Below are 25,207 nucleotides of genomic sequence, written 5' to 3'. Positions count from 1 at the left end.
ACATCTTAAATCTAAGCATGCCAATGTAAAGGATAAATTTTAAGAATATTTTAAGAGGAAATAATTGGAATACAAAAAATAGTAAACAAGAAATGAAGTTTTTGTTACTTCAAGCGAAAAAACTTTGAAAGCTAGTTACCTAGTAAGTCTAAGAATTATTAAGACTGAGCAGGCTCACATTATTGGAGACAACCTTTATTACCAGCAGCTAAAGCTATCATTTTAACATTATTCAATGAAAAGGTGGCTAACGAGCTTAATAATAATCCGTTATCAAATGATACAGTAGCTCGATGAATTCATGAAATAGAAAATTTCATAAAAGAGACACCTATTCAAAAAATAAAACACAGCAAGTATTTTGCATTGGAATTGGGTGAAAGGACTGTTATAAAGAACTTTGTTCAATTATTAGTTTACATATCTTTTGAAGAACATAAACGAATTACTGAAGAGTATTTCATGATTGAGCAACTGCAAATGAAATTTTCAAAGTAATTGACAATTTATCTCTGAGAATGATATTCCTTGGAATAAGTGCATTGCCGTAGGCAGTGACGGAGCTCGGGCTTTAACAGGAAAACATTCCAGTGTTATTTCTCAAATAAAGAAAGTCGCACCTGAAACTTAATTTATTCACTGTTCCATTCATTGAGATGCTTTAGTAGCCAAAACAATCCTGAAAACCTGAAAAACATTTTGAATCAAGCTGTTAAAATTGTTAAATTTTATTAAAAGCTGAGCTTTAAATTGAAGAATATTTGCGATTTTATGCCAAGAGATGGGCAACGAACGCGAAATGCTTTTGTTACATTCTGAAGTAAGGTGGTGGTTATAATAACTTAATAATTAGGCATATTTTAAGCATTAAACCATCACATATATAAAGTATACCAATAATTTGGCTTTATACAAACAAGTAGGTAATCATATATTAGCGAAGCCAACTTAGCACCATTTGGCAATTTTTCATAGATGAAATAAAATGATGATTTAAAATTGCAAAAAGAAATTACTTATTTATCTGTTATCTGGTATTTGTATCAGATATTTGTGTATATTTGGTAGACCAGATTATCCTTAAGTCATACGTGCTCCCTGGGTGGTGCTAAATGGGTAAATGCCACAAAGTCCTGTGGCATACCGGGGTTTAGTGGGGTGAGGTTTGGTCTGATGATGAATAATCTTATGACGACCCAAGGGACCTCTCCTCCCTGGGAAAACCGGTGATTGTTGGGAGGATTTGAAATTCCAAGGACCTTTGATCTGGAGAGGAGGAGTCTTGGAGGAAGCAGCCATGTAGAGGATACAGGAGAAAAACTTAGTTTTGCGTCTCAGGCTGCCAGATAGTACAGGAGCCCAGGGCAGCCTAACCAGCATGTCCTGGATGCTCTATCAGCTGGTGTATAATCTCGCCTGCCTTGTAGTTCCAGGAGGTGCCTGGGTGGGGTCCTGCATGGCAGAGCAGGGGCTCTTCTGAGGTCACTGCTCATCAGACCACTGACTCACTGAATCCAGGGGTAGCCCGTCCAAACTGGCTCTTAGAAAATCTGAAGGAATTTTTCTACCCCTTTTTTCAATCAAATAGCAATATGGATGTTAGCAATATAGAATCAGATAAAAACACATCCTCTGAAAACCCCACTTTAACCACTCTAGCTTTTTCTAAGGGAGTGAATGCGCCCTGGGGTGCGGACGCTCTTCTCTTCAGGACTACAGAAACCAGAACCACTGGTGAAGGGGTGAATCTGCCTTCGGACACGCACACCTTGAACCCAGTGGGGATGGATACTGACTCCTCTGTCAGAAGTTCTGTGTCAGATGCGCAAGCAGATGACCAGTCACCAATGACGGAGGTTGTAAATAAAAGAAGAGAAAAAAGACAATGCCAGAAGGAGCGGAAACAGCTGGAGAGGGCCATGGAAGGGATCTCGATCTCCGGGCAGAAGGGAGCGAGAGAGAAAACAGATAAAACTGGGACCTCTGGAGCGACCTCAAAACTGGTGAGGGAGAGCCATCCAAGCAATGAAGAGTCTCGTAAGAGAGAACGCATTGCTGGTGACACCTTGGCAATGGTCCTCAAGAAACGACCGCTTTATAGTCAAGCTGTGAGGAAGGCAATTACTCTGCGGGTCGTCTGCAAGGATGACTCCAGAAACATAACATCGGCGGATTTGGACTTCATCACTTCTATAATTGATGACCGAATTATCGACGGCTCCATCACCACCTGCAGGGTCCACAAGACAGTCTTGCAGCCAAATGGCCTCAACATTGCATGTGAGGACCAGGAGACTGTGGACGTCCTAAAGACTTTAATCAATGATCTACCTGGCCCTGAAGAAAACCATCCCGGTTATCACGCCATGGCTCCCGGGGACAAACCCCCCATGAAGAGGTTTTTCGCTTGGTTTCCTGGTAACAGGTCACCAAAAGATAACATCAAGCTCCTTGATGCCTGTAACAAGGGCCTGGATGTTAAGAAGATCGCCATCAAGGCAGTCATCCCTGGAGACGGAGGTAACACTCTGGTGCTGAGAGTGGAACCTGAGCTCATGGATTACCTGGAGGACCAGAATTTCAAACTTTTTTGTGGTGCCCGTGGCTCTGTACAGCTGAAGGAACCAAGACAACAGGAGAAATTAATTCCTCCGCCCAAGGATCCTCCAAGGAAACAGTTGATGAAAGAAGGGGAGACCGAAAAGGAGTCGGAACCAGAGCTTTCTCTGGAGGCTCTGGGGAAGACATTTGAATAGTTTTCCCCTGTCACTACTTCCTTTGAAATCGTGGGTTAAGGATGCTGCTTTTAACTAAGTCTCTCCTAAAATCCTTCAGGGTAAGTTCTTATCTCTCATTTAACTTGTTTTAATGGTTAAGGTTAGTCAGCTAAACCTGCAACATAGCAGAGCAACTATACAATTTAGCTGCTCAATTTGGTAAGCAAGGCACTTTTGTTGCCTTAATTCAAGAACCTTGGGTGTACAAGCGTAAGATCCTTGGTAGGCCCATGAATGCACACTTCTTTTCATCAGAGGGACCTAATAAAAGACCTAGAACTAGCATTTACATTTCTAAAAATATAAAGGCTATGAAATTATCTCAATTTACCTCAGAGGACTTACTGCTATTTTAACTAAGGACATAAACAGTTCACTGAGAGGAAACATTTGTTTTTCTCAGTTTACATGGCTTATGACCTTAACATTTCGCAAGAATTTATAGATCTTGTGAGTTTCTGTGAAATAAACAATATTCCTATGATTATTGGTGGTGATGTTAACGCTCACCACCTATCATGGGGCACTTCTGATACGAATCCTAGAGGAGAAAAACTCATGGAACTTATAATGAGTACCAACCTAACTTGGGTAAACAGGGGAAATCGCCCCACCTTTGTCAACAGAAGAAAAGAAGTCATTGACCTCATACAACTTCTTCTGATATTTATAACCTTATTGAGAATCGGCATGTAAGTGACAATCCCTCACTTTCAGACCACCGCCTTATACAATTTTGTATTAGAGATGAAATTCCAGCTGAATATTTCAGAAACATTAAAAACACAAATTGGGACTTTTATAAGGACTTCCTGGTTTCTAATGTCATTAACCTTCAAGTTTTAGAGTCAGAAATAAATCTGAAGTTAACTGGTCTAAATTCAAAATTCTACAAAGGAAATTTAAAAGTGAAACCAGGAAAACTAAATACAACTCATGGAGATCCTTCTGCACAGATATTCTGTCCTACCATGAGACTGCCAGAGTACATAAGATTCTTAAGAGATCTCAGGAGTCTCAACTCTCATCGGTTATGCGACCAGATGGCAGTTATACTATAAACCCTTTGGATACACTTTCAACCATGTTGAATTTTCATCTGGGGGACACAAGTGTTACCCCTGACCCCCAGGAAAATTCACTGGAAATACTTCATAATCCCTTAGATTTGGATTTTGCTAAGACAATAGTGAACTTTGAAAAGGCTAAAGCAGCCTTAGATGTATTTCTTCCCTTTAAATCTCCAGGGAACGATGGTATTTACCCAATTCTGCTTCAGAAAGGCTGGGATATTTTTGGCCACATTCTCGTAGACATATTCGAATCCAGTTTGGTTTTAGGATATGTTCCTAAGGTGAAGAGAACTTCACGAGGTGTGTTTCTTCCCAAACCAGGAAAAGATACATATGAGAAACCAAACTCATTTAGAATGATTACACTAACATCCTTCCAGCTCAAGCTGTTGGAGCGATTGATTTTCTAGCACCTCCAGTCAGATAATAATATGAACCATACTTTTGGCTTAGACCAACACGATTTTAGGCCTGGCTTCTCCACCGAGTCGGCCCTACACCATTTGGTGTGGAGAATAGAAAAAACAATTATAGATGGACACTTTGCCATTGGGATTCTATTGGATATTGTAGGAACATCAGTTTCACAAAAATACATAAGGCCCTTATTGGAAGTCATATTCACTTTATGATAACTAGATGGGTCATCTTTATGATTAAAAACAGGAATATCTGCGTTAATCTCACTGACTGTGAAATAAAGAGAGATATTACTAAAGGGTGTCCACAGGGTGGTATTCTTTCTCTGTTCCTGGGGAACCTGGTATTCGACTCACTCTTAATACTTCTACGGGAGGAACCTGGCATGTCATAGGCTTATGCAGATGACGTTATTGTGTTACTACAGGATTTCGATATTGGAACCCTACACAATCAAGCACAGCAAATCTTGAATAAAGTTTCACACTGGGGGGAAACAAATGGCCTATCTTTCTCTGCTGAAAAATCTGAGGTAATAATTTTCATGTGGAAAAGGAAATGGAAACTGGCAGATTTATATCTGGGTAACCAGATTATCAGACGTAAGGAATGTGTTAAATACCTAGGATGTTACCTGGACAGTAAATTCGCATGGATCACCAATATAAAAGAAAAGGCACAAACAGCCACAAATGTACTAGTACTTTGCAGGCAAATCGTTGGTAAACAATGGGGCCTTATCCCAAAATCTACTCTATGGATTTATACTGCCATAGTCTGGCCAATGTTTTCTTACGGATGCGTGGTCTGGATCAATGTTATTAACAAAAGCACATATTTAAACATTTTACAGAAGGTGCAAAGACTTGCTTGCCTATGCATTAGTGGGGCTTTAAACAGTACCCCTACTGCCGCATTAGAATTTTTATTGCAAATTCCAACCTTGAAATTATTCTTGAGCGGAGAAGCAATTGGCACATGGTGACAAAGGACAGGTTTCGGTCATGAAAGCCACATTGACATATGCCTGGACTTGGGCAATGAGATTCCTATAATCTATATGCTCAAAGATGCAATTATTAAAACAATAGTTCCAGATAAACTATTCTCAACTTATACACCAAAAAGGAATAAGATAGAATCTCTAATTGACCTAATTCCAACAGGATAAATTGAATGTTACACAGATGGATCAAAATCCAAGTTCACTGAGCTGGAGCTATTATAAGAACCAAGGGATCTGGAGAAGATTTCATTAGATTTCATCTATACCTTGGTAAACTAACAACTGTTTTCCAAGCCGAGGTTCTGGCGATCAATATGGTCGCCAGAGAGCTCTTAGCTAAAAATACAGTTGATAAGAATATATATATTCTCTCTGACAGCCAATGATAAGAATATATATATTCACTCTGACAGCCAATCAGCTATCCTTGCCCTGGCTAATCATGTCAAGTTACAAAACTGTATTTTGAACTGTACTCAAGATCTCAATTCTCTGGCTCAGGCCCATAACACCATTAGTTTAGTCTGGGTCCAAGGTCATTGTGATTTTGTTGAAAATGAACTAGCCGATAAAGTAGCTAAAGATGCTTCGCAACTACCCATGTCTGGTCCAGAACCATTTTACCCAGTCAATTATCAAACTGTTAAAAAAGAAGTAAGAAGCTGGATAAAGAACAAACATGATGTTATATGGCCTAAACTACCAGACTGTGCTCATTCTAAATTGGTACTCAGTACACTTAACTTATCAGGTAAACTCATACACCTCAGTAGAACTAACTTACGCCAGGTAATTCAAATTGTTACCGGACATGCTTATCTGGCCAAGCATCTCCACAAATGTGGTCTTTTTGAAACTCCTCTCTGCCCAGCTTGTGGAGAAGAAGAGGAAACACCTTTTCATTTCCTGGGACGATGTCCAGTGTTTTCTGTCCCTAGAAACAAATTCCTTGGGTTTCCCTACATTAGCTTTGATCAAGCCCTTCTATACAAAGGGCTCTCTGGCATAATAGGGTTTCTGATGTATACTAAACACCTATGGGTAAGATGAATTTGAAACCACAAGAAACAAGCATTGAGACGCTCTGCGAGTTCTTTTTTCTTTTTTTTTTTTTTTAAAAGAAACTGTGCAGGGATTTCCCTCTCATAGCTGCATTTTGGAATATAATTTGGAAATAGATATCAAATCTTTATACACCACCTGGCCATTTGGCTTGAGAAAGCATCTCTGCCCTTCTTAATTTATTTATTTATTTATTTATTTATTTTTACTTATTTATTTTTATTTTTTAAAATTTTATTTTAGACTCACTATCACACCCTTGTTTGGTCAAGAGTTTGCGTTTGGTGGTTTGGGAGGGATTGAATCGGCTCTTCATCCAATTGGGAAGTTTTCACGATTTAACCGACACCCTGAATTTAGAGATGGGATATTTTGCTGATACTATATATTTGGCGTCAGTTTGAGATCTTATCTATTTATTTATTATTTACCTTTCACGGGAGTTACCATTTAAAACCTTTGATTTAAATGATCAAATGGCAGAAAAGCAATGGGCAACATTGCCTAAACTCTTTTCCTTCTTTTCACAAGAAGGAAGTGCTACTAATGTAATGTTATGTTATGTTAATCACCACCCAGGTCTATAAATTTCTGCCAATGTTTTGGTACTTTTTCAAAGCGTTTGGTCCAGAAACTTGCTTGCAGTGAGTCCAAAAACAGATCAACTCCATTTTGGATGTCTTGTGCAGAATGTAGCAGCAGATGTGAAAAAAGGTAGAAATCCGAAGGAGCAATGTTGGACTATATGGTGGGTGTGGTAAAAGATCCCATTCGATCATTTGTGATAAACGATCCCATAAACCATTGTGTAAATGGATGTGATTACATCCATTATGTAAATCACATCCATTTATATAATGTAATGAATTCATTACATCCATTATGTAATGAACGCATTACCATTCCCATATGTAATGTATTCATTACATTTCAATGTAATGAATAACATATACATTATGTTATTCGATCCCTTATGGTGTTATATGGGATTGAATAACATAACACCACCCTATATATTGGGTGTTGTAAAAGATTCCATACAGAGTACAGCCGGTGAATGCAGACAGAGGTGGTCTTGCATTATCTTGTTGGAACATTACCTTTTTGCACCGGAACTCAATTCAACGATTTTCCTTGATAGCAGCATCACATCGCTCTGTACACTTTATTATTGATGGTTTTACCTTTGCTCAGATATTCTTTGAGCATAATACCACAGCAATCCCACCAGTTATAAAGCGTGACTTTCCATTAGTCAACTTGCGCTTTGTGACGCTGCACACGGGCTCCCTGGTTGCAGATCAACCCCCTTTTTAGCCCGAGTTGTTGAAGTAAATCCATTTTTTATCACAAGTGATGATCCAATCCCGAATTTTGTCCTTGCGTTGATATTCGAGCAGGTTAGTGCAGGCCCGAACACATCTGTCCTTCTTTGCTTGAGTCAGCTCATGTGGCACCCAGTGACTGAACTTGTCCGCCAAGTTTATCCAATGCATAGTGCAACTAACGGAAATGACACTTACATCTAACTACTTAGCGAGCTCTCAAGTGGTTACATAGTGATCTTCTTCCACGGGTTTTCACATGCAGGCTTTACCATCATCAGTAGGCCGGCCAGAGCATCCTGCTTCTTGAATGTCATAGTTCTTGTTTTTGAACTTCCAGTACCAAACCTTCACAATGTCATATGATACAACATTAGTACCTAAAGCTATACGCATGATTTGGTAACATTCTGTAGCTGCCTTTTTGCAATAAAACTGGAAGTAAATGATTTTTCTAATCTGGTATCATGATAGTTCCATTTCAGACACCTTGTTCTTAATGATAATTATATATATATATATATATATATATATTTTTTTTTTTTTTACAAATTTCACAAGACAGTATTCTAACACACAATAACTAAAGCCAAATGAAAAAGAAAATTCTTTTCAAATGCCAAAAATCGTTTGACAAAATATGATTAAACACACCAATGTGAACTTGTGGTGGCAAGAAACTTTTCATTAAAAACCGGTATTACTACCTATATATCTCGAATTACGGCATAAGCAAAGAAAAAAATCAGTCGTACTTAGAAATACTTTTTTTTTTTTTTTTTTTTTTTGTTGTTTATTTCATTTATTTTGGTGGAAATTTTGTAGCAATCACTTTAAGGAAAAATTCTTTTCACTTTGAGCAATTGTTTCTTTTTGTGATTTTATGCAGTAAAATGCTATATTTCTGCAGAAATTTTACTGAAGTTTTTTCAGCTGTAAGCAAATCATACATACATATTTTAAATTTAAATTTAAGACAAATATTATTATGATTTTTCTGTAAAAGTCATTAAAATACAAAAGCAGCAAAAAAAGGGGGTAGCTGGTGAAAATGGCAATACTGTTTCTCAGAAATAAAGACTATTATTGTCACAGTTTTGCACATTCTGAAAATTTGGCAGCTTCTACGGAGGTGATAGCACTAATTTGTAAGTACTTATAAATATTTAGATGTTGAGACAACTAAGCAATAAATAGCTTGATATTTAAAATCACTAAAATTACATTTTGTGAAGACTAAATTAAATAATTACATTTTGAATTTTTAAACATTTTCAAATAACATTCTACATCAGCATTAAGTATACATATTTCTTTCCACTGCAATTATGAATTTCTATCACTTCTTTCCCTGGGTTTTATATTTATATCTTAGAAGAAGATCTTCAAACAGTGGACTATGAATTTATAATAGCAACTACAGAGAATCTAGAAAACCTTTTGCTAACAGCAATAGAATAAGAACAAACAGTGAAGAGCAAACATAACAAAATAATATTTTACTTACTGTACTCATAAATATGGAATAGTAGAAACATAGATTTCTTTGGTGAAATGAAACTTTATGTGTGTTAATAAAATGAAAAAATTTCAAGATTCAGTTTTATGAGTGGCCCTAAATGGGAGAACAAAGTAGCAGTTTCAGAAATCATAATTCTAAAACTGAAATGCCTCTTGAAATATTTACTGCATACAGATAAGAGTCTACTATGGAGCCTGAGCATCATTTTGCAGAAAAAGAGTCTCATTAGACATTTCAGAAAAGCTTAAAAAATTTGAAAATTGTGCATAAACCTAGGAAGAAAATATTTTGAATTGAAAAGGGATATTTATTGCTATAATTACATCAGAAGCATCAACAAGCTTGTCTTTCTGTGCTTTGCATTACAATACAGTACAATATGAAAACATTAATCATTCATGCAGCCTTGTGACAGGCTGTTGTTAAAAGCTGTTGTCATTCTTTGGCTATAAAATCTTTAATGCATTTATAAAATTGCAATACATTTTTTTATCTTATGCCAAATGAAAAATTTATAAACAATGTAATTCTCAATAATTCATGAAAATATCAATAATAAAATATTCATAAATATTGCTCAAAGTATTGTATAACGTAAATAACTTGTTATTGTTATAAATATTCAGGTACTTGTGTATTAGTAACCACCTTAGTAGAAGTCACCGAATTTCATAACGTACCAAACTCTGGCAACCATGCTTATAATGATTCTTCAGTCAAGAAATGTGACCATTTGTGTACACATTCTTTTTTTGTTATATCCCAAGTTTTAATGGTTTTTATAGATAAATCATAATATTTTTCCTCCAAAACTCAATTTAAAAATATACGCTAGTTGCCAACAGTGGATGACATGGTGGTAAAATTTATTTAGAAATTTACTATTTTGCTGCAAATTTGCTAAAGGGAAGAACTGTATTAAATTCATTATTAAACCATGAAATCTTCCAAAACAAAAGAAATAAAAAACTACCTTGTAAGTAGATTTATTGATTAATTTTTTGGAATAAATATCTAATTAGAATGTAAAATATATATTAAATAATGTTAAAGTATATAATAAGTAAACTGTTGCAATTGAACTGAATAATGAAATTATGTCATTCTTTCATATTAAAAAAATCCTCAAATTTACCAAGGTTGTTGTGTCAGTATTGTATGTACAAATAATTGCACTATTAGTGTTATTAAGTTTCCAAACCATAAAGTATCCCAGCTATGGTATAATTTGTTTATTTAAACTGTACACTTATTTTATTATTTTTATAAAGTTCATTTTTTATTGCTTCGTTCATTAAAAATAATTCTTGCAACTCATATAATGAAACACAAAATATTGCATAATTTTAGTTTATTACTGCTAAGCAATATTGTTATGGAAAATTCTTATGTATTTTTGTTGTGTATAATTATTGCGTGTTATTTTACTGTGCATATTGTATTCTTAGTTATTATATTAGTTTACTGTGTTTAATGAATTTGTATTGAGCTTATTTTAAATTAATATATAATATTTAATATTGTTAAACTTTACGGCAAAGCTCCTTTAAGTTTGGCTGAATATGTGTTACCGTTAAAAGGGCGCGGTTGTATTTCCGTTTCTCACGAGTAGGCTTCTTTGGAGGTTAGAGGTCACTGTCCAGCTGCATTTTCCCCTTTTTTCGCGGGGGTTGAAAACACGTGTTTTTCTCGTTCAGAGGCGAATAGTTCTAAGGGGCGGCAATTTTTTGACAGAGTTATAGGTTGGAAACATTCTTCTGTTGCGTGGGAAAGAAAGGGTCTGTCTTCTTGTAGAAAGTTCTGAATTTCTGAGAATTTCAGTGGCGATTTATTACCTTTCTTCTAGTTGGCGAAAGGGATTCCAAGTTTCCTTAAGATTGGCTAAATTTTTAATTTTAGTGTTGTTTGAACCAATAGTAATTTTGAGCAGTTTCTTGGAGAGTGTAAACCGAGGTTCCTTAAGCTGTTGCACGAAAAAAGGAGAGCTTTTGGACTGAAAAAGAGATTTTTTTTTAGAGAAGTCGATTAGCAGTTGTTTTTTTTTTTTTTTTTTTTTTTTTTTTTTTTTTTTGAGCCCTAGCGGGTTTGCTACTTTGACGACAGCCCCTACGGGGCCGGCCGCGGTCAGTGAGATGCTGAGATGGAGCGGAGGAAAAACGCGGCGGTTCTTCGGTGGTCGACCGCGGTGTATAGTTAAGTTTTTATCTCCGAGATTTCTGGGTACGGAGGGTCCGAGACAGTGCGGGTTGCTCGTCATGTTGACAGCGGCAATTCTTGCGGCCTATTATTTTCAATTTCGTCGCTGAGGTTTCTTTTCCCATTTGTGGAATAGTCTGAACTGCTCGTTCGTGCTGGAGTATCTATTTTGCTTTCGAAAAGATGGAAATATGGAAAGTCATCATCGCCTGAGGTCTGCTTTGGTCTTTTGTCTCCAGTTTCGACCTCCTTCTCTTATCTTCAGTGGAACTTCGAAAACGGGAAGTTGATTGAGTTAATGTGCAGTTTAACGGAGGATTAAAATTTGTTTTCACCTACTGAATTTTGTGAGCTAGGAAAACGTTACTTTCTAATTAATAAGAACCTGTTATTTGGAGGATTAGGTTTTGTTACACCTAATTAATTTGAAAAAAAAAACAATGTTAATCTTAATTAATGTAAGCTGTAATTTGGTGTAGTATTATGTGTTATTTTGGCTTAGAAAAATATGTATTACTGATCAGTTATCCATTATTTAATTATATAAAATAGTCAAGAATTTAATAAATGTGTGTTTAAAATTTAATTGCATTTGTGTATTTATAATTTACTGTGGTCTGTCATGTCCCTCCATTTGTTTGAGCCGGAAGGCTTTTAAGAAACGTGGAGTTTAATTGAAATTGGAGTTATTGTTACTTCCTTTTACATAGGTTACTCAACGCAAACCTATAAGTTAAATTGTACTATACCACTATACGATTGATTGATAGATATGATATACGATTGATTGATTTGATTGATTGATAGATTTACTATACGAATATTTATAAGAACGCTGAAATGACATATGAATAATATGAAATAGATTTTGTTTTGAATTATTTGATTTTTGTTTTTATTTATTTATTTATTTATTTATTTATTTATTTATTTATTTATTTTTAAGTATTTTGTCCGGCACCTTGAATCAAAGTCCAAAGTTTAAAGTTAAAAAGTATTAAAACAAAAGACAAAAGTTTTAGATATAACAATATTGATATTTCTTAAAAATAGTTTTTAAAAAGAAAGTTAACGAAAAAAAGCGTAAGCTGAATATACATTGTTGCAATAAAGATGATAAGTTTATATATTCTTACAGAAAATATCTACATTCATTGTGATTCAGTACAACATTCCTAAAAAACATTTGTTGCCTGAAATGATGTAAGTGGATCAAGTAAAATAAATGTACTCACTTTTCTAATAAAATTATAGCTGTATGTGGATTTACCCTCAAATATTTACTTGTTTCTTGGCCATATTCTCGAAAATAATTTGACCAGTCCCACTCAGTAAACAAATCTAATAACTGTAAGAGAAAAATGCACATCATATTATTAAATTATTAGAATTAATTTGATGCATCAATTAAGACAAAATAAAAATAATTTAGATGCATACTTATCATGTGATTTTTACTTCTCAAGTAAACATGAATATTTTCCTTAATGATTTAGGTAATTATTATTTGTGAAAATCTACATAATGATTCTAATGAATTAAAGATATATAATTTTTCTTTATTGTTGATGAATTTCAAACAGATTACATCTCTCTTGCATATATATATATATATATATATATATATATATATATCATGAATATATATCATGCACAACACAATGAATAGACACTAGGCCTGCAAAAGTCCATATCGTGCCTTTATTTTTGCAATGACTGCTCACAGACATACGCTCCTAGCTATAAAATTGTTTCAAATGATGCAAGGATTTATGTTTTAGCATTTTTAAGTTTAAAGCTATAAATTTTGTAAAAATTATAAAACCTAACTTTTCACACACTCCTCTAGTCTGTGTACTTACATTTAGAAAAATAAATATTGTACTCGTTAGAAAAATAAAAGATGGAAAATTTGACTCTTGTATGAGAAAAACTGACTGAGATAAGTAATTTTTGACATCGTATTCAATTTGCATTGAGGGATCAAATAGTAAATAAACTGGGGATTTATTAAGGTCTTTAATTTACAATTTGATTACATTTGATATGCTAAAAAAAATTTCACAGAAGTAATTTAGTTTTCAAAGTTTAAAAATATGTTATTAATATTCTCATGAAGTTTTATTACATAAAAAAATTTTAAGCTACAAATATTTTCCATTTTTAATTAATGCAAATAATATTACAAGTTGGCTGTGTACCAACACAGAAGCCTGCCAGTGTTTTCTAGAACACAATTTCTGTAAGATATGTGAATAAGGATTATCTCCATTATGGAACAAATTTATATTAATCATTAAATTTCTCAATAATCTTCACAGAAATGCTAGTCACTTAATCTCTCAACACCTGAAACCTTTTTCTAAATTAGTATTTTATTTTTAGTTTACATGTGCAAATATCTTGCTCTTCAATTTGTGTATGGCCTCTAAATATGATCTGTGACTTTAATACTAAATATTTCTGCCAATATTCTTTGTGTGAGTTAAACTTCTTGTGTTTTTTAACTTTTTTTTTTTTTTAGTCCAAAGGGATTTCAGTCCTGAAGGACTATTGCTTTCGTTTTGGCATTTTGCGTCGGACTCATAAACGTCGGTTCACTTTTCAAACTTTTGCCACAAAATGTTAGAGTCCTGCATTATATTTGAAGAAATTAAATAATGAAAAATCTGCATAAATGATTGTCTATTTCTCGCATTGTGATAAAACAATGGTACATAGAGCCATTGAATTTTGAATGACGAAATCCTACTGCGAATATGGGCATCTGAAATCCCAAATTTGGAATATGTTTTATTATAGATTTTATATTTTGTAAAACTTTAACGAATTTTTGATTTACAAACTCAATACTTTAAAAGCGAGAAATGGCAACGTTATATAGAAAAAAAATACTTTTATCTCCAGCTCGCGAGACTATGTATATCGGAAATTCTAAAGATATGCTTAATTTAACATTATTTTGCGATATTGCTCTTGAACTGAATTTTATGGTTTAAGTGCAAAGAACATGATATTTAATAAATAAAGGTAACACTCAAAACGTTAAAAAAACGCCCCTTTGGACGTAATTTAAAATCTGAAAAATTTCAGTTTTTTTTTTTTTTTTTTTTTTTTTTTTTTTTGTAATCAATACAAAATTTTCCTATATTTAAGTATAGGGAACAGATAAAAAGTCAGATTTCATATTTTTTAAAAAAAATGTGTTAATTAAAAATAAGAAACCATGAATCTTTGCATTATTTCAAATATTTCTGTGACTGGAAGTACATGTCTGTGAACATAAAGGGCTGGGTAAGGATGTTTGAGGAGATGGTGTATAATGAAATTAACTTTATAAAAATACATCAACTTAATTAACACAAAGCTTAAATTTTAGGATATTTTTAAATGTAACTTTAAAAAAGCAAAAATATTTTTTTAAATATCAGGTCTTGTATAATATATTTAAAAGAAGTGACTGTATTTAAGCATAAAATAATTCCATATTATAGTGAAAAATGAGTTATATAACAAAGGAAATACAATCTTTCATACTCACATTACAATGCTTAATTACATGAAATTCTGTCTACACAAAGAGTTAAATGCAATATAGATAACTATTCTATATTGCATTTAACTCTTTGTAACTATTCAATAAATATTGAGTTTTTTAAATGAATTAAAGTAGGCAAAATAATTATTTTAACAAGCAAAATCCATACTATCCAAGCACATAGTTTGCACTTCATACCCATTTTGCCACATTTCTATGACTGGTCAGATTTCACTATTTTGGACATTTTTAAAACAATTGGAGAGGAAGACTAGATATTAAGCAAAACTCTGTAAGGGTTTTAAAAAAGCACTAAAAAACATAGAGTTTTACATGAATTTAAAAAAAAATATATATATTTTTTGGGGGGGATGGAAAAAGACTAGAATGTAATCCATGCAAAAATATTTATGTCATATATGACAAAGTGACACTGACAATTCGGTTAATTGAAGAATATAAAAGCTGTCGACACTGACAATTCGGTTAATTGAAGAATATAAAAGCTGTTCACAGAACATGAAACCCAGTTTGATCATATAGGTGAGTTTAAGAGGTTCAAGGTTCATAGCTAAAGAAATAGAAGAAAAATCTCCCTGCCTTTAGGTTGATGGCAGTTTTGAAAGAAATTTAGAAACAAATTGACTATAAAATAAAACAGCCTGCTATAAATGATTTCTTAGACACAGACATCAGCACAGCAAATCTTCATTTAGCATTTTATTCCTGATGCATCAAAATTGGTATCCATGCAAAGTTTAACTTCTTTTGAGCTTACCCTACATTTTCCTTTGATTACCCTCCCCCCTAAATTAAAAAAAAAATAATATAAATGCATCTTTTGAGGATGACATGTTTTTTAAGATAATTCTGCTTTTTATTTACAGGAATTAAAAGATATACTGAAACTTCCAAGCCAGAGATACAGTGCATCTTCAAAATGCTTGCAGAGCATCTGGCCTTATACAAATAAAGGAAAGATGCTTTCATGGCATATGAAGTAGCAACAACACATTAGTGGTCATAATACACTAATTCACAAGTATATGAAACTTTTATGAAATTTATAATGAATCCTAAATAAATAAAGCAAATTTTGAATATGAAACTTTTATGACATTTATAATGAATCTATTTAATAATCTATTAATTTATATGAAACTTTTATGAAATTTATAATGAATCCTAAATAAATAAAGCAAATTTTGAATAAATTAACATTAAATGCAGTCATTTAAATTTCCAATATGAATGTTACCACATACCAGTAGCCTCTGAAAAATCTTCAGGTATATTGCTTATATAATGGACAGCATGGTGCATTAAAAAGCATATAGAAAATAAAAATATATTTGAAAAATTTGTGTCCACTAGCAGCCGAGCAGTGAAGTTGTTAAACACTAGTAGTTTGGTCTAGGTTTGAATCCCAGTGAACGGGTTGGCTGAATGGCTGTTTTTGTGATTCATCAAAATAAAAATGTCCATGTTGCCTGTATAACATGAGCTAGTTTCCCTCAGAAAGTCCTCCACAAAGGCATCATTCCTCTCAGGCAGATAGCCCTCAAGTGTTTTGCCATGCTCAAATAAACCTAGCCAAACCAGAAAAATTTGCTTTCCTAGATATTTTTTAAGTAAACACTTAACATTCACCACTTGCTTTTATGAAAATTACAGTCTTAATCTTTTACAAAAAACATACAAAATCATGTTAATAGATTCTATATATGTATGTATTGTATCTTACTTCCAAGAAAATATACAAAATATAAATTACACCATATCATTCTAAAAACAAGATGACAGGTTTATATCTGCAGTGACCTGTGTTAAACTGAAATAGCATCTAACTAGCATACACTCTCAACATAATAGAGATTCTTTATAAGTTGAGTGCATGCAGAGTGGCCAAAAACCTGTGAATGCTTTGCTAGGTTTACTACCATAATAGTAAATATGTAAGAAGACTTTAAAGATTATTAAAATCACTATTTAAAATTAATTAACGATTAAAAGTTTAATGTAATGCAAGAATGCTTTAATTAAAAATTTTCTGGTTATGAAAATAGAGACACTGTTAATCAAAATGGAAGGAATGCAAGAGAAAGCATACTGTGTTTTGAATATGCGAAAACATCACTGTTTATCATCATTCACACACAAATTGCATGAAATTTGATAAAAAAAACCACTGCATCAACATAACATAGAATGATGTGTGAAGCAGTTTCAGGACAGAGTCAGCTTGTGTAAGAAAACAAGCCCGAGACAAAAGGAGCCAAAACCAAAGTGGCTGAAAAAATTTGTGAAATGTTTTTACGAAGCCTCACAAAATGAATGTATCATGTAAGTTCTGAACTTAATGTACCTCATGAAACAGTGTGGCGTGTGTTATGAAAATGTCTATAATTCTGGCCATATACCTTTCAGATGGTACAGGTGTTAAAACTTTTCAATAAAACATTGGTAAAGCTTTCTGAAAAAATTTGCAAAATAAGCTAGAGGTAGATGGTTTCGCAACTTGTGTTTATGGAAGAAGAAACTTTTCACATTTCTGGCAAAGTTAATCACTATATTTTATGATTTTTAGGACATAAAAAATCCTAATGGTGTCATGGAACATATGCATGATTCTCCAAAGGTGAATGTTTTCTGCGCCATTTCCAACCGTTGTATTTTTGGTAATTTTTTCTTTGTGGAAAACTCAATTAATGGCTCCATTTACCAAGATAGGCTATCAGAGCGATTGTTCCCTCAGTTGGAGAAAACAGTTTCTGGCTTCATTCTGCAGCAAGACAATGCTCTATCACATTGGCATGAAAATGTATGCCAGGACATAAATGATGGTCTACCTCATAGCTGGATTGGCCGTGCTGGGTCAAACAATGTGCCATTACTTTATAGGTCACTGAGATCCCCGGATCTAACCCCTTGTGATTTTTCCCTATGGGTTTTTGTTAAGGACAAATTGTTTGCGCCTCTATTTCCCCATGATTTACAGCAATTGAAGCAGCAGATAACTGAAGTGCTCGACTCATTAACAAAGAATATTCTATCACGAGTATGGCAGGAAGTGGAATACCGCATAGATTTTTGCTATGTCACCAAAGGTGCCCACACAGAATATTTACAGACACTTGGATAGCAATAGTTTTAATGTAAAATCTGACTTATCAAAATAAAGTAATTATAGCATTCACAGGTATACTTTCTTTTTATCTCATTCAATAAGAAATGCCCTATATATCATTGTTGTAACACAACATAGTGCTTAGAAAAAAAAAAAAAAAAAGAGTTTTTGAAAAAATTGGCAAATTAACAAATAACATATTAAATAGGATATATTATTTTGGTTAAAGTTTGGTAATTAAAAAAAAATTTGAACTGCCATGTATGTTATGTTGAATTATTAACTTATTAACTCATGAATTGAATATGTAGAAGTTTTCATTTTTTCATTGTCTGTCTTAATACTGCCTTTTCAGCTTTACCCATTATATATATGTAAAAAAATTATGAGTAATTTATAATGCCTAAAACTTGCACTAAAGCAGTTAAGTAATAACACAATAATTTATTATTATAAAAAGTATTTATATATCATCTCTAAGGAAAAGAAATTTAATTAATGCTATGAATTATTAGAAAAAACTTTAGTGAGTATTTTTAAGTAGCTTTCCAAGTCAGTATCCAAAGTTACCTAGATCTATTGTAGTAAAAATTATTTAAAATCGGTCGTAGCAAAAATTATTTAAAATCTGTACAGAATAATCCTTTGACTGCCAAAATTCCAAACATTAAATTCAAAATCCAAAGTAATGAAAAAGTAGTTATTGTTACTGATGGCAGATTGACTTGTGAAGGGGCACAACCCAATCTACTGTCAATTAACAATAACCAAATTAAGTGAGAGTGTTTTGTCTTTTTTTCAATAAGGATCAAATTAGTAATTTTGTTAGAGTTGTTTTATAAGTTAAGAACAATACTCAATTATTAGAAAGATATTGGTCAACTGAAGTCAAAAATTTTTTTATCATAAATAAAATCTAAAATAAAATTTTTTCTAATTCATACGTTAAAAACCGAGTTTGAAAATATCCTTATTTTAGAAAAACTATTCTCTGACACTCTCATAGTATTGTAAATATAATAATAAAAAATTATCAATATTTGTAAAAATTAAGATATATAAAAGAAGACATTAACAGAAAAAATGTATAAATGAATATATTATTTTAGAGTAAAACTTTCTTTTATAATTAAACTCAAAATCAAAAATAAAATTAGCCTATTATTTTAGATTCAAACATTCTTTTATAATCAAATCCAAAACCGAGAGTAAAAATAAAATTTATTCTTTCAGATAGATTAAAATGTTAATTTCAAAATCAAAAGTAAAATCAAAATTTAACCCAGTCATTAGTCAAATACAATGATTCAAAAACACTTGTACTGATGCACTTGATTTCGAAAATGAAATATTATTAATACTAATTCAGACACTTCAAAATAATTTAGTACCAACTAAATTTATAATTTATTGTCTCAGGAAAGCAGGTATTAAATACTCTATTTAAATCTGTTAACTAATGATAATTTATTCCTAAACCTTCAAAAGGCAGAATAAGTTGGATATCTGTTAGTTAAAGATTTGTTAATAATGTAAATTACAAAATTTGTTCTGGCTATTCTATTCTGTTACTAATTAATGGGCCTATTTCATGTTTCTCTCAATCTCATAAACAGTCTTTTACCAGTGATGATACCTCCTTCTTTCTTATACTTTTTAGACCTTTGCCAGAAAAGAATTAATTTCTTCTGTTTAATTAAATAATATATATAAACAAAGAAGACCTTCATGAAATGCTTTTCACCTCCCATACAGAGAAATCTATAATAGTTACATGGCATACCTGTCTCAATTCAGCAAAGCACATCAATAAAATTCCTTCTTCAAAACCTCTGACAGGAACACAATTTGCAAAAACTGCAATTATATGCACAAAATTTTTAATTTATGAAAGAAGAAAAATCAAGCATGAATTTATGTTCAACAGTTTAGATAAATACAAAAATTCATTAACTGTTACATTTTAAAAGGCTTAATTAAAAAAATGATCTTTAATTTGAGAAAAACAGAGAGTTAGGCTTCTGTTCTGTGAACACTTTTTAACACTTCTATAAACACTTTGTGGCAACAAATAGTTTTAATTCAACAGTCCTTTAATTGTTGGAAGAATGCTATGTAGAACATTGTTAAGAACTATTAGACATTTTTTTCAGGTAGGAAGAGGGGCTCTTTTGCTACTATACCATTATGCATTTTAAATTTACGGAATACCAAAAACTGCAGGCAACTAAGGACAAAAGGGTCACAGTCTGTGTGTGGTATCTTGTATTTCACAGAAAAACCCTGGATGAGATAAGTTAAGCGTTATATTAGCAAAACTATCAGTTCCCAGCTTTCTGTTATTTTAATTTCTTATATTTAATTTCGTCTTTCTTTCTTTCTTCTCCATTGTGTTTCACTGCTGAGAGTACAGAATTACTCTACTTAACTTCTGGCATTCCAACAGTTAAAAAAAAAAAAAAAAAAAAAAAAAAAAACTACCTTTGCTTGTACCAGTTATGCACAGCTTTAGATCTCCATGTGTTTTTAAATGTGATGACTGAACATTTCATTTCTGAACTCCATCTAATTAGTACAATTCACTGTGGCTCTAATGAATCAGTAGTCATATGTTCTCAACTTTTAGCACAATTTACCTCCAATCCAAATTCTCCGAAGGAATTGTGCATGAAAGCAATAATCAGCGCCAGATCATTTTCACTTTCACTAATTCATTACTGAGAAAACCCATTTCTTATTTAATCACCTTAGGTTCCTTTCTGATAAAAATTCATCAAAACAACTAATCACTTCCCCCTTAAATTTTTATTATTTTTGGGAAGTACATCAAACTTTATTTGTACAACATTTACATAGTAATCAAATGCACTGCTCCTAAATACAGGATTAAATTCATTAGATTAGTTTTGAAAATACACAATTTAGCTTTTTATATGATCACTGACTGCACAGAATAAAAGTCAAATTACTACAGTGTTTATTATACTTTATTAAGTCAAATGCAAAAGACATAAAATTCTATATTTTCAAATGATATTTTCTTGGAACCAGATACGATGTTAATAATAAAGTGTACTGTTTTACCCAGTATGAAATCATTAACTGACAAATTTGGTTTTGCAGAGAAAATTTTAGAGCAAAGGTGAATTTAATTAAAAAGTGATCTACATCAGTAAATAAATGTACAGAATCTTCAGCATTTAACTTAATCAGTATAGTAAATATTTTTTTTATTCGGGCATTTTGTTCTACAAAGATCATATAAAGGATAAAATTTTATATTTTCTAAAACATTCTATGCCTAGTGCTGGAATTGCTTACGTAAAATTATCGTGCTGGAATTGCTTACGTAAAATTATCAACCATATTTAAGAAAACCTTTATATAGTAAACCTTTGTTAACATGCAACTCAAGGGCCTGAAAACTCAAGAGCTTGTGTTAACTGGGAGCTCAAATTCTACTTTCGGCATAATTTTTTTCTACACATTAACCATTTACAGCATATAGTTACATTACATTATGTATGTCATCATAAAAATACTATGGTATTATATTAATTACTGTTTGGTAATTTGAAAAAGTGCACTCACAGATCATTTTCTGGTGAAAAATTCCTGTTATTGCACCATTGTAGATGGGAATGAAAATGCCATAGCCAACTGCACTTATGGCTTCCATAAAACTAGTGGTCAATTTGGATTTGGCAGAAAAACGATTTACGGGATTCAAGACATGTAACACTTCCAGATGGGTGAGTGGAATGATACTGTCCTCCTCACTTTCTTCTGATAACATTTCTTGCACCTCAGACACAACTGCTTGTACATCATAATGTTGTCACCATCTAACTCGGCAACAGGATTAAAATCTTTATAACTTCAGGCTCTGCTAAAACAGTTCAATATGTGTTGTAATGACACGGATTTTCAAAGTGCATCGATACCTTTTATTGCATCAATCTCCAAGCTGGCATTTCCATAATTTTTTTAGCAGTGCGTACTGCAGCGCTCACAAGTCACTTGCGATAAGATCTCTTCATAACTGCAATAATGCCTTGATCTTGAAAACAGCTTGTTGTATTGGGTGGGGGAATGAACCTTTACATTGATTTAGTTCAGATCATGTTATGTTATGGCCCGTATATCTGGCCAGTGTCACAAACACTTGCCTATTCTGAGCCAGTAATCGACTATTAAAACAAGGAAGCCAATTATGAAACGATGAGCTGTCGAGCCCAGGTTTCTTATGGTGAGAAGAGATGCAAGGTAAAGTATCCACTGTATTCTGCGAGGTTTTCAATTAAATGGAACGGAACATTTCTCAATGCAGCTCAGCAGAGAAACAACAGGGGGGAAAATATTAAAAACTTTTAAAGTTCATGTTAAATGACAAAATCTAATAATGCAATGGACTAAAAAACAGTTTGTAATTCATGCTAACTGAAATGCACATTAACATCTAAAACTTCCTGTAAGATCATATACATTGCTGCCAGGACCAAAATTTTGTAAATGTTAACTGGTGTTTGCTTTAAAGGGAGTTCATGTTAAGGGGGATTTACAGTAATTGGAAATACATGCCTAGGATTAATAGTTAATAAAACATGTAGCATCCTTCCATGAACTTTCTTTACAACTGTTAAATGCACTCAGACGAGGGTCCCCCCCCCATATTTGATGCAATATTAATATTTGATTTTCAGAATTGCCTTGAATGAAACTGTGACAAGCATAATATAATTAGAGATGTGCAGGTCAGTAATACTGACAGGATCATGTTTTACATAGTACATGCTAGAAGAATTCAGATAAATCCACAAACCAGTGATGAAGGGGAAAATAAGTATGAATAATTTTTCTTGAGACATTACACATCAGAGTAATGGAGAGGAATAGAATCCCATATATTTACAGAATCTTATAAGTAATATAAAAGTCACAAACTGAATGAATGCAATCATTTTTTATGTTTGAAGGTAAAACTTACAAGATTTAATTATTCTTTGTGAAATTTTCAAAATAAAATGTGATAGCACTAAAAAACTCCAGAATACCTTCACACTGCATCACATCTAAGTTGAATTGTTGTAAAGCCCCAATAGATATATGTTTGACTTCTTTATCCAAAAGAAAACCCATGAGAGCACTTGCAATATGTTTGCACGATGACATACAAGCTGTTTGAGCAACTTTATCCTTTAAAAAAATTACATACATTTAAAAATCCACATGACAAACAGTTTATATAGAAATACAAGTTTTAATATCTTAAATCACTCATCCCCCCCCCAAATAAAAGACTTCTGTCACACTTGCAGAAAATGTTTTTAATTTTTCATTCATACTATCTTTTAATAAAATTATAAATTTTTAGGGCAAATTGAGTAAATTCTTTCTTAAAGATTAATGTGGTAAAATACTTATAATATGGAAGAGATAGCTATAATACACTGATCATCAAAATGATACAATAATGAGAAAAAATATGCACACTAAATTAATGTTTCAGCCAATGCCTATAATGCTGTAACTATTTGTACTAATTAAATATAAACAAACATAAAATTGCATTTCCGTGCAAACGTTAGCACCAGAAATATGCAAATTTGAACATTGACAATGTGGTGTGCAATGGACGCATATTGGAATTCTGGTCTGCAGTGTTGTTTAATGTGAATGTGGTTTCTGAGAGTGATCTATATTCAATAGTTATGGCTCAAAGGCATAATTTAAGTGAAAGTCAAAACTGGTGAATAATTGGTAGAATCAAGGGAGGTCAAACACAAATAGATGTCATACAAGATTTGAATATTCCTCATATCTTGTATGATGTCTGTAAGTGTCATATCAAGAGTTTGGAGCCACTTCTTAAGCATTGGATCAGTTGACAGAGAGCCTCATCAAGGGCGACCATGTGCAACAACTGTATCATAGCCCAGTTTCTGTTATTCTTGTCTCAATGAAAGAGACTATAAGAGATTTGGTTTAGACTTTCAGGCTGCCACAGGAACTCGAATTAATTATTCTACTGCTGCACAAAGGCTTAATGAGATTGGACTATATGCAAGAAAGTCAATGGTTTGTGTCCCACTCACTTCGGCTTCCAGTGGTGCCGTCGTCATACTCAATGAAGCCAAGATGATTGGTCTTGAGTATTATTTACTGATAAGTCCAGATATAATCTGAACAGTGATTCTAGACATGTTTGGATCTGGAGAGAGGAAGGAACTCGCAACTTGCCTTCCCTTGTCTTGAAATATGGTTTAATGGTTTGGGGAGGAATCATAACAAATGCCCGTACTAGCTACATATCTTTCAAGGAGGTTCTGCAACTGCTCAAAGATACGTAGATAAGGTATTAGAATCACAAGTTAGACTTTTTGAGGTGCTGTTAGCCTAGAATTTTTGCTAACGGAAGACAATTTTCGGCTTCATTGAGCATAAATGGTGTCAGAATACTTGCAAACAGAATATATCGCTTGAAAAGATTAGCCACTTTACTCACCTAACTTAAACCCAATAAAGCATGTGTGGGATGCCTTACGGTGCCAATTTTCAGCATGCCAAATTTTTCCCAAACCATCCAAGAGCTGAAAAGTGCACGTTTAGAAGAGTGGCATGCAATTCCACAAGATTTGAGCAACACATTGGTAAAGTCTATGAAATCAAGACATGAAGTATGCATATCTGTCCTATGTAACCATACAACCATATTAGCATATCTGAAGTAACCATACACCTATTAGAAAACATTTTTCCACAAAAGGCGACTTAATTTTTCCATCATTTTCCAGTTTCCATAAATTTGGTTTTAATTTCAATAAATTGTGAATAATCAACTGCCAACATTGTAATTTATGTTAATTAATGCATATGTACAAATTTCTATGAATAATTTTTCATAAGTAACAGTTATTTTCTAGTTCTGCCATTATCCTTTAATGTTGATGGATGACCAGTGTAAATAAGGCGTACAAAATTTTTAATTCAGTAGAAGAGTTTAAATTATTTGTGAAGTTCTGTCAACATATAAAATCTTCTATTTCTTATCTGATACTTTATTTTTAATTGCTTTAGATCAGAACTTGTAAGATGCTTAGTAAGAAATACATTAGCATGAACTTTAAAAGACACTTTAAAAAAGCATGAACAAAGTTAGTA

General features: G+C 32.8%; 1 protein-coding gene across 5 annotated transcripts in view; it reads right to left on the bottom strand.

Annotated features, from left to right (window-relative positions):
- Positions 1 to 25,207, bottom strand: part of Sec15 (exocyst complex component Sec15) — a 151,912-nt gene that overhangs the window by 10,011 nt on the left and 116,694 nt on the right. For 4 of the 5 annotated variants that reach the window (XM_035354487.2, XM_035354489.2, XM_035354488.2 and 1 more), the window contains exons 17-19: positions 23,101 to 23,242; positions 19,830 to 19,903; positions 12,617 to 12,729 (exon numbers count right to left, since the gene is read on the bottom strand). In XM_035354487.2, coding sequence (XP_035210378.2) covers positions 12,617 to 12,729; positions 19,830 to 19,903; positions 23,101 to 23,242 — 329 coding nt within the window. Of the gene's footprint in view, positions 1 to 12,616; positions 12,730 to 19,829; positions 19,904 to 23,033; positions 23,243 to 25,207 lie in introns of those variants that run through there. The other variant, XR_015042585.1, reaches the window with a different exon arrangement.

Source organism: Stegodyphus dumicola, chromosome 8, assembly GCF_044657685.1.
Source record: "Stegodyphus dumicola isolate Sdum_Otavi_A_Nest chromosome 8, ASM4465768v1".
Lineage (NCBI taxonomy): Eukaryota > Metazoa > Arthropoda > Arachnida > Araneae > Eresidae > Stegodyphus > Stegodyphus dumicola.
Note: the sequence above shows the minus strand (reverse complement) of the source record. Positions and strands in the feature narration are given on the sequence as shown.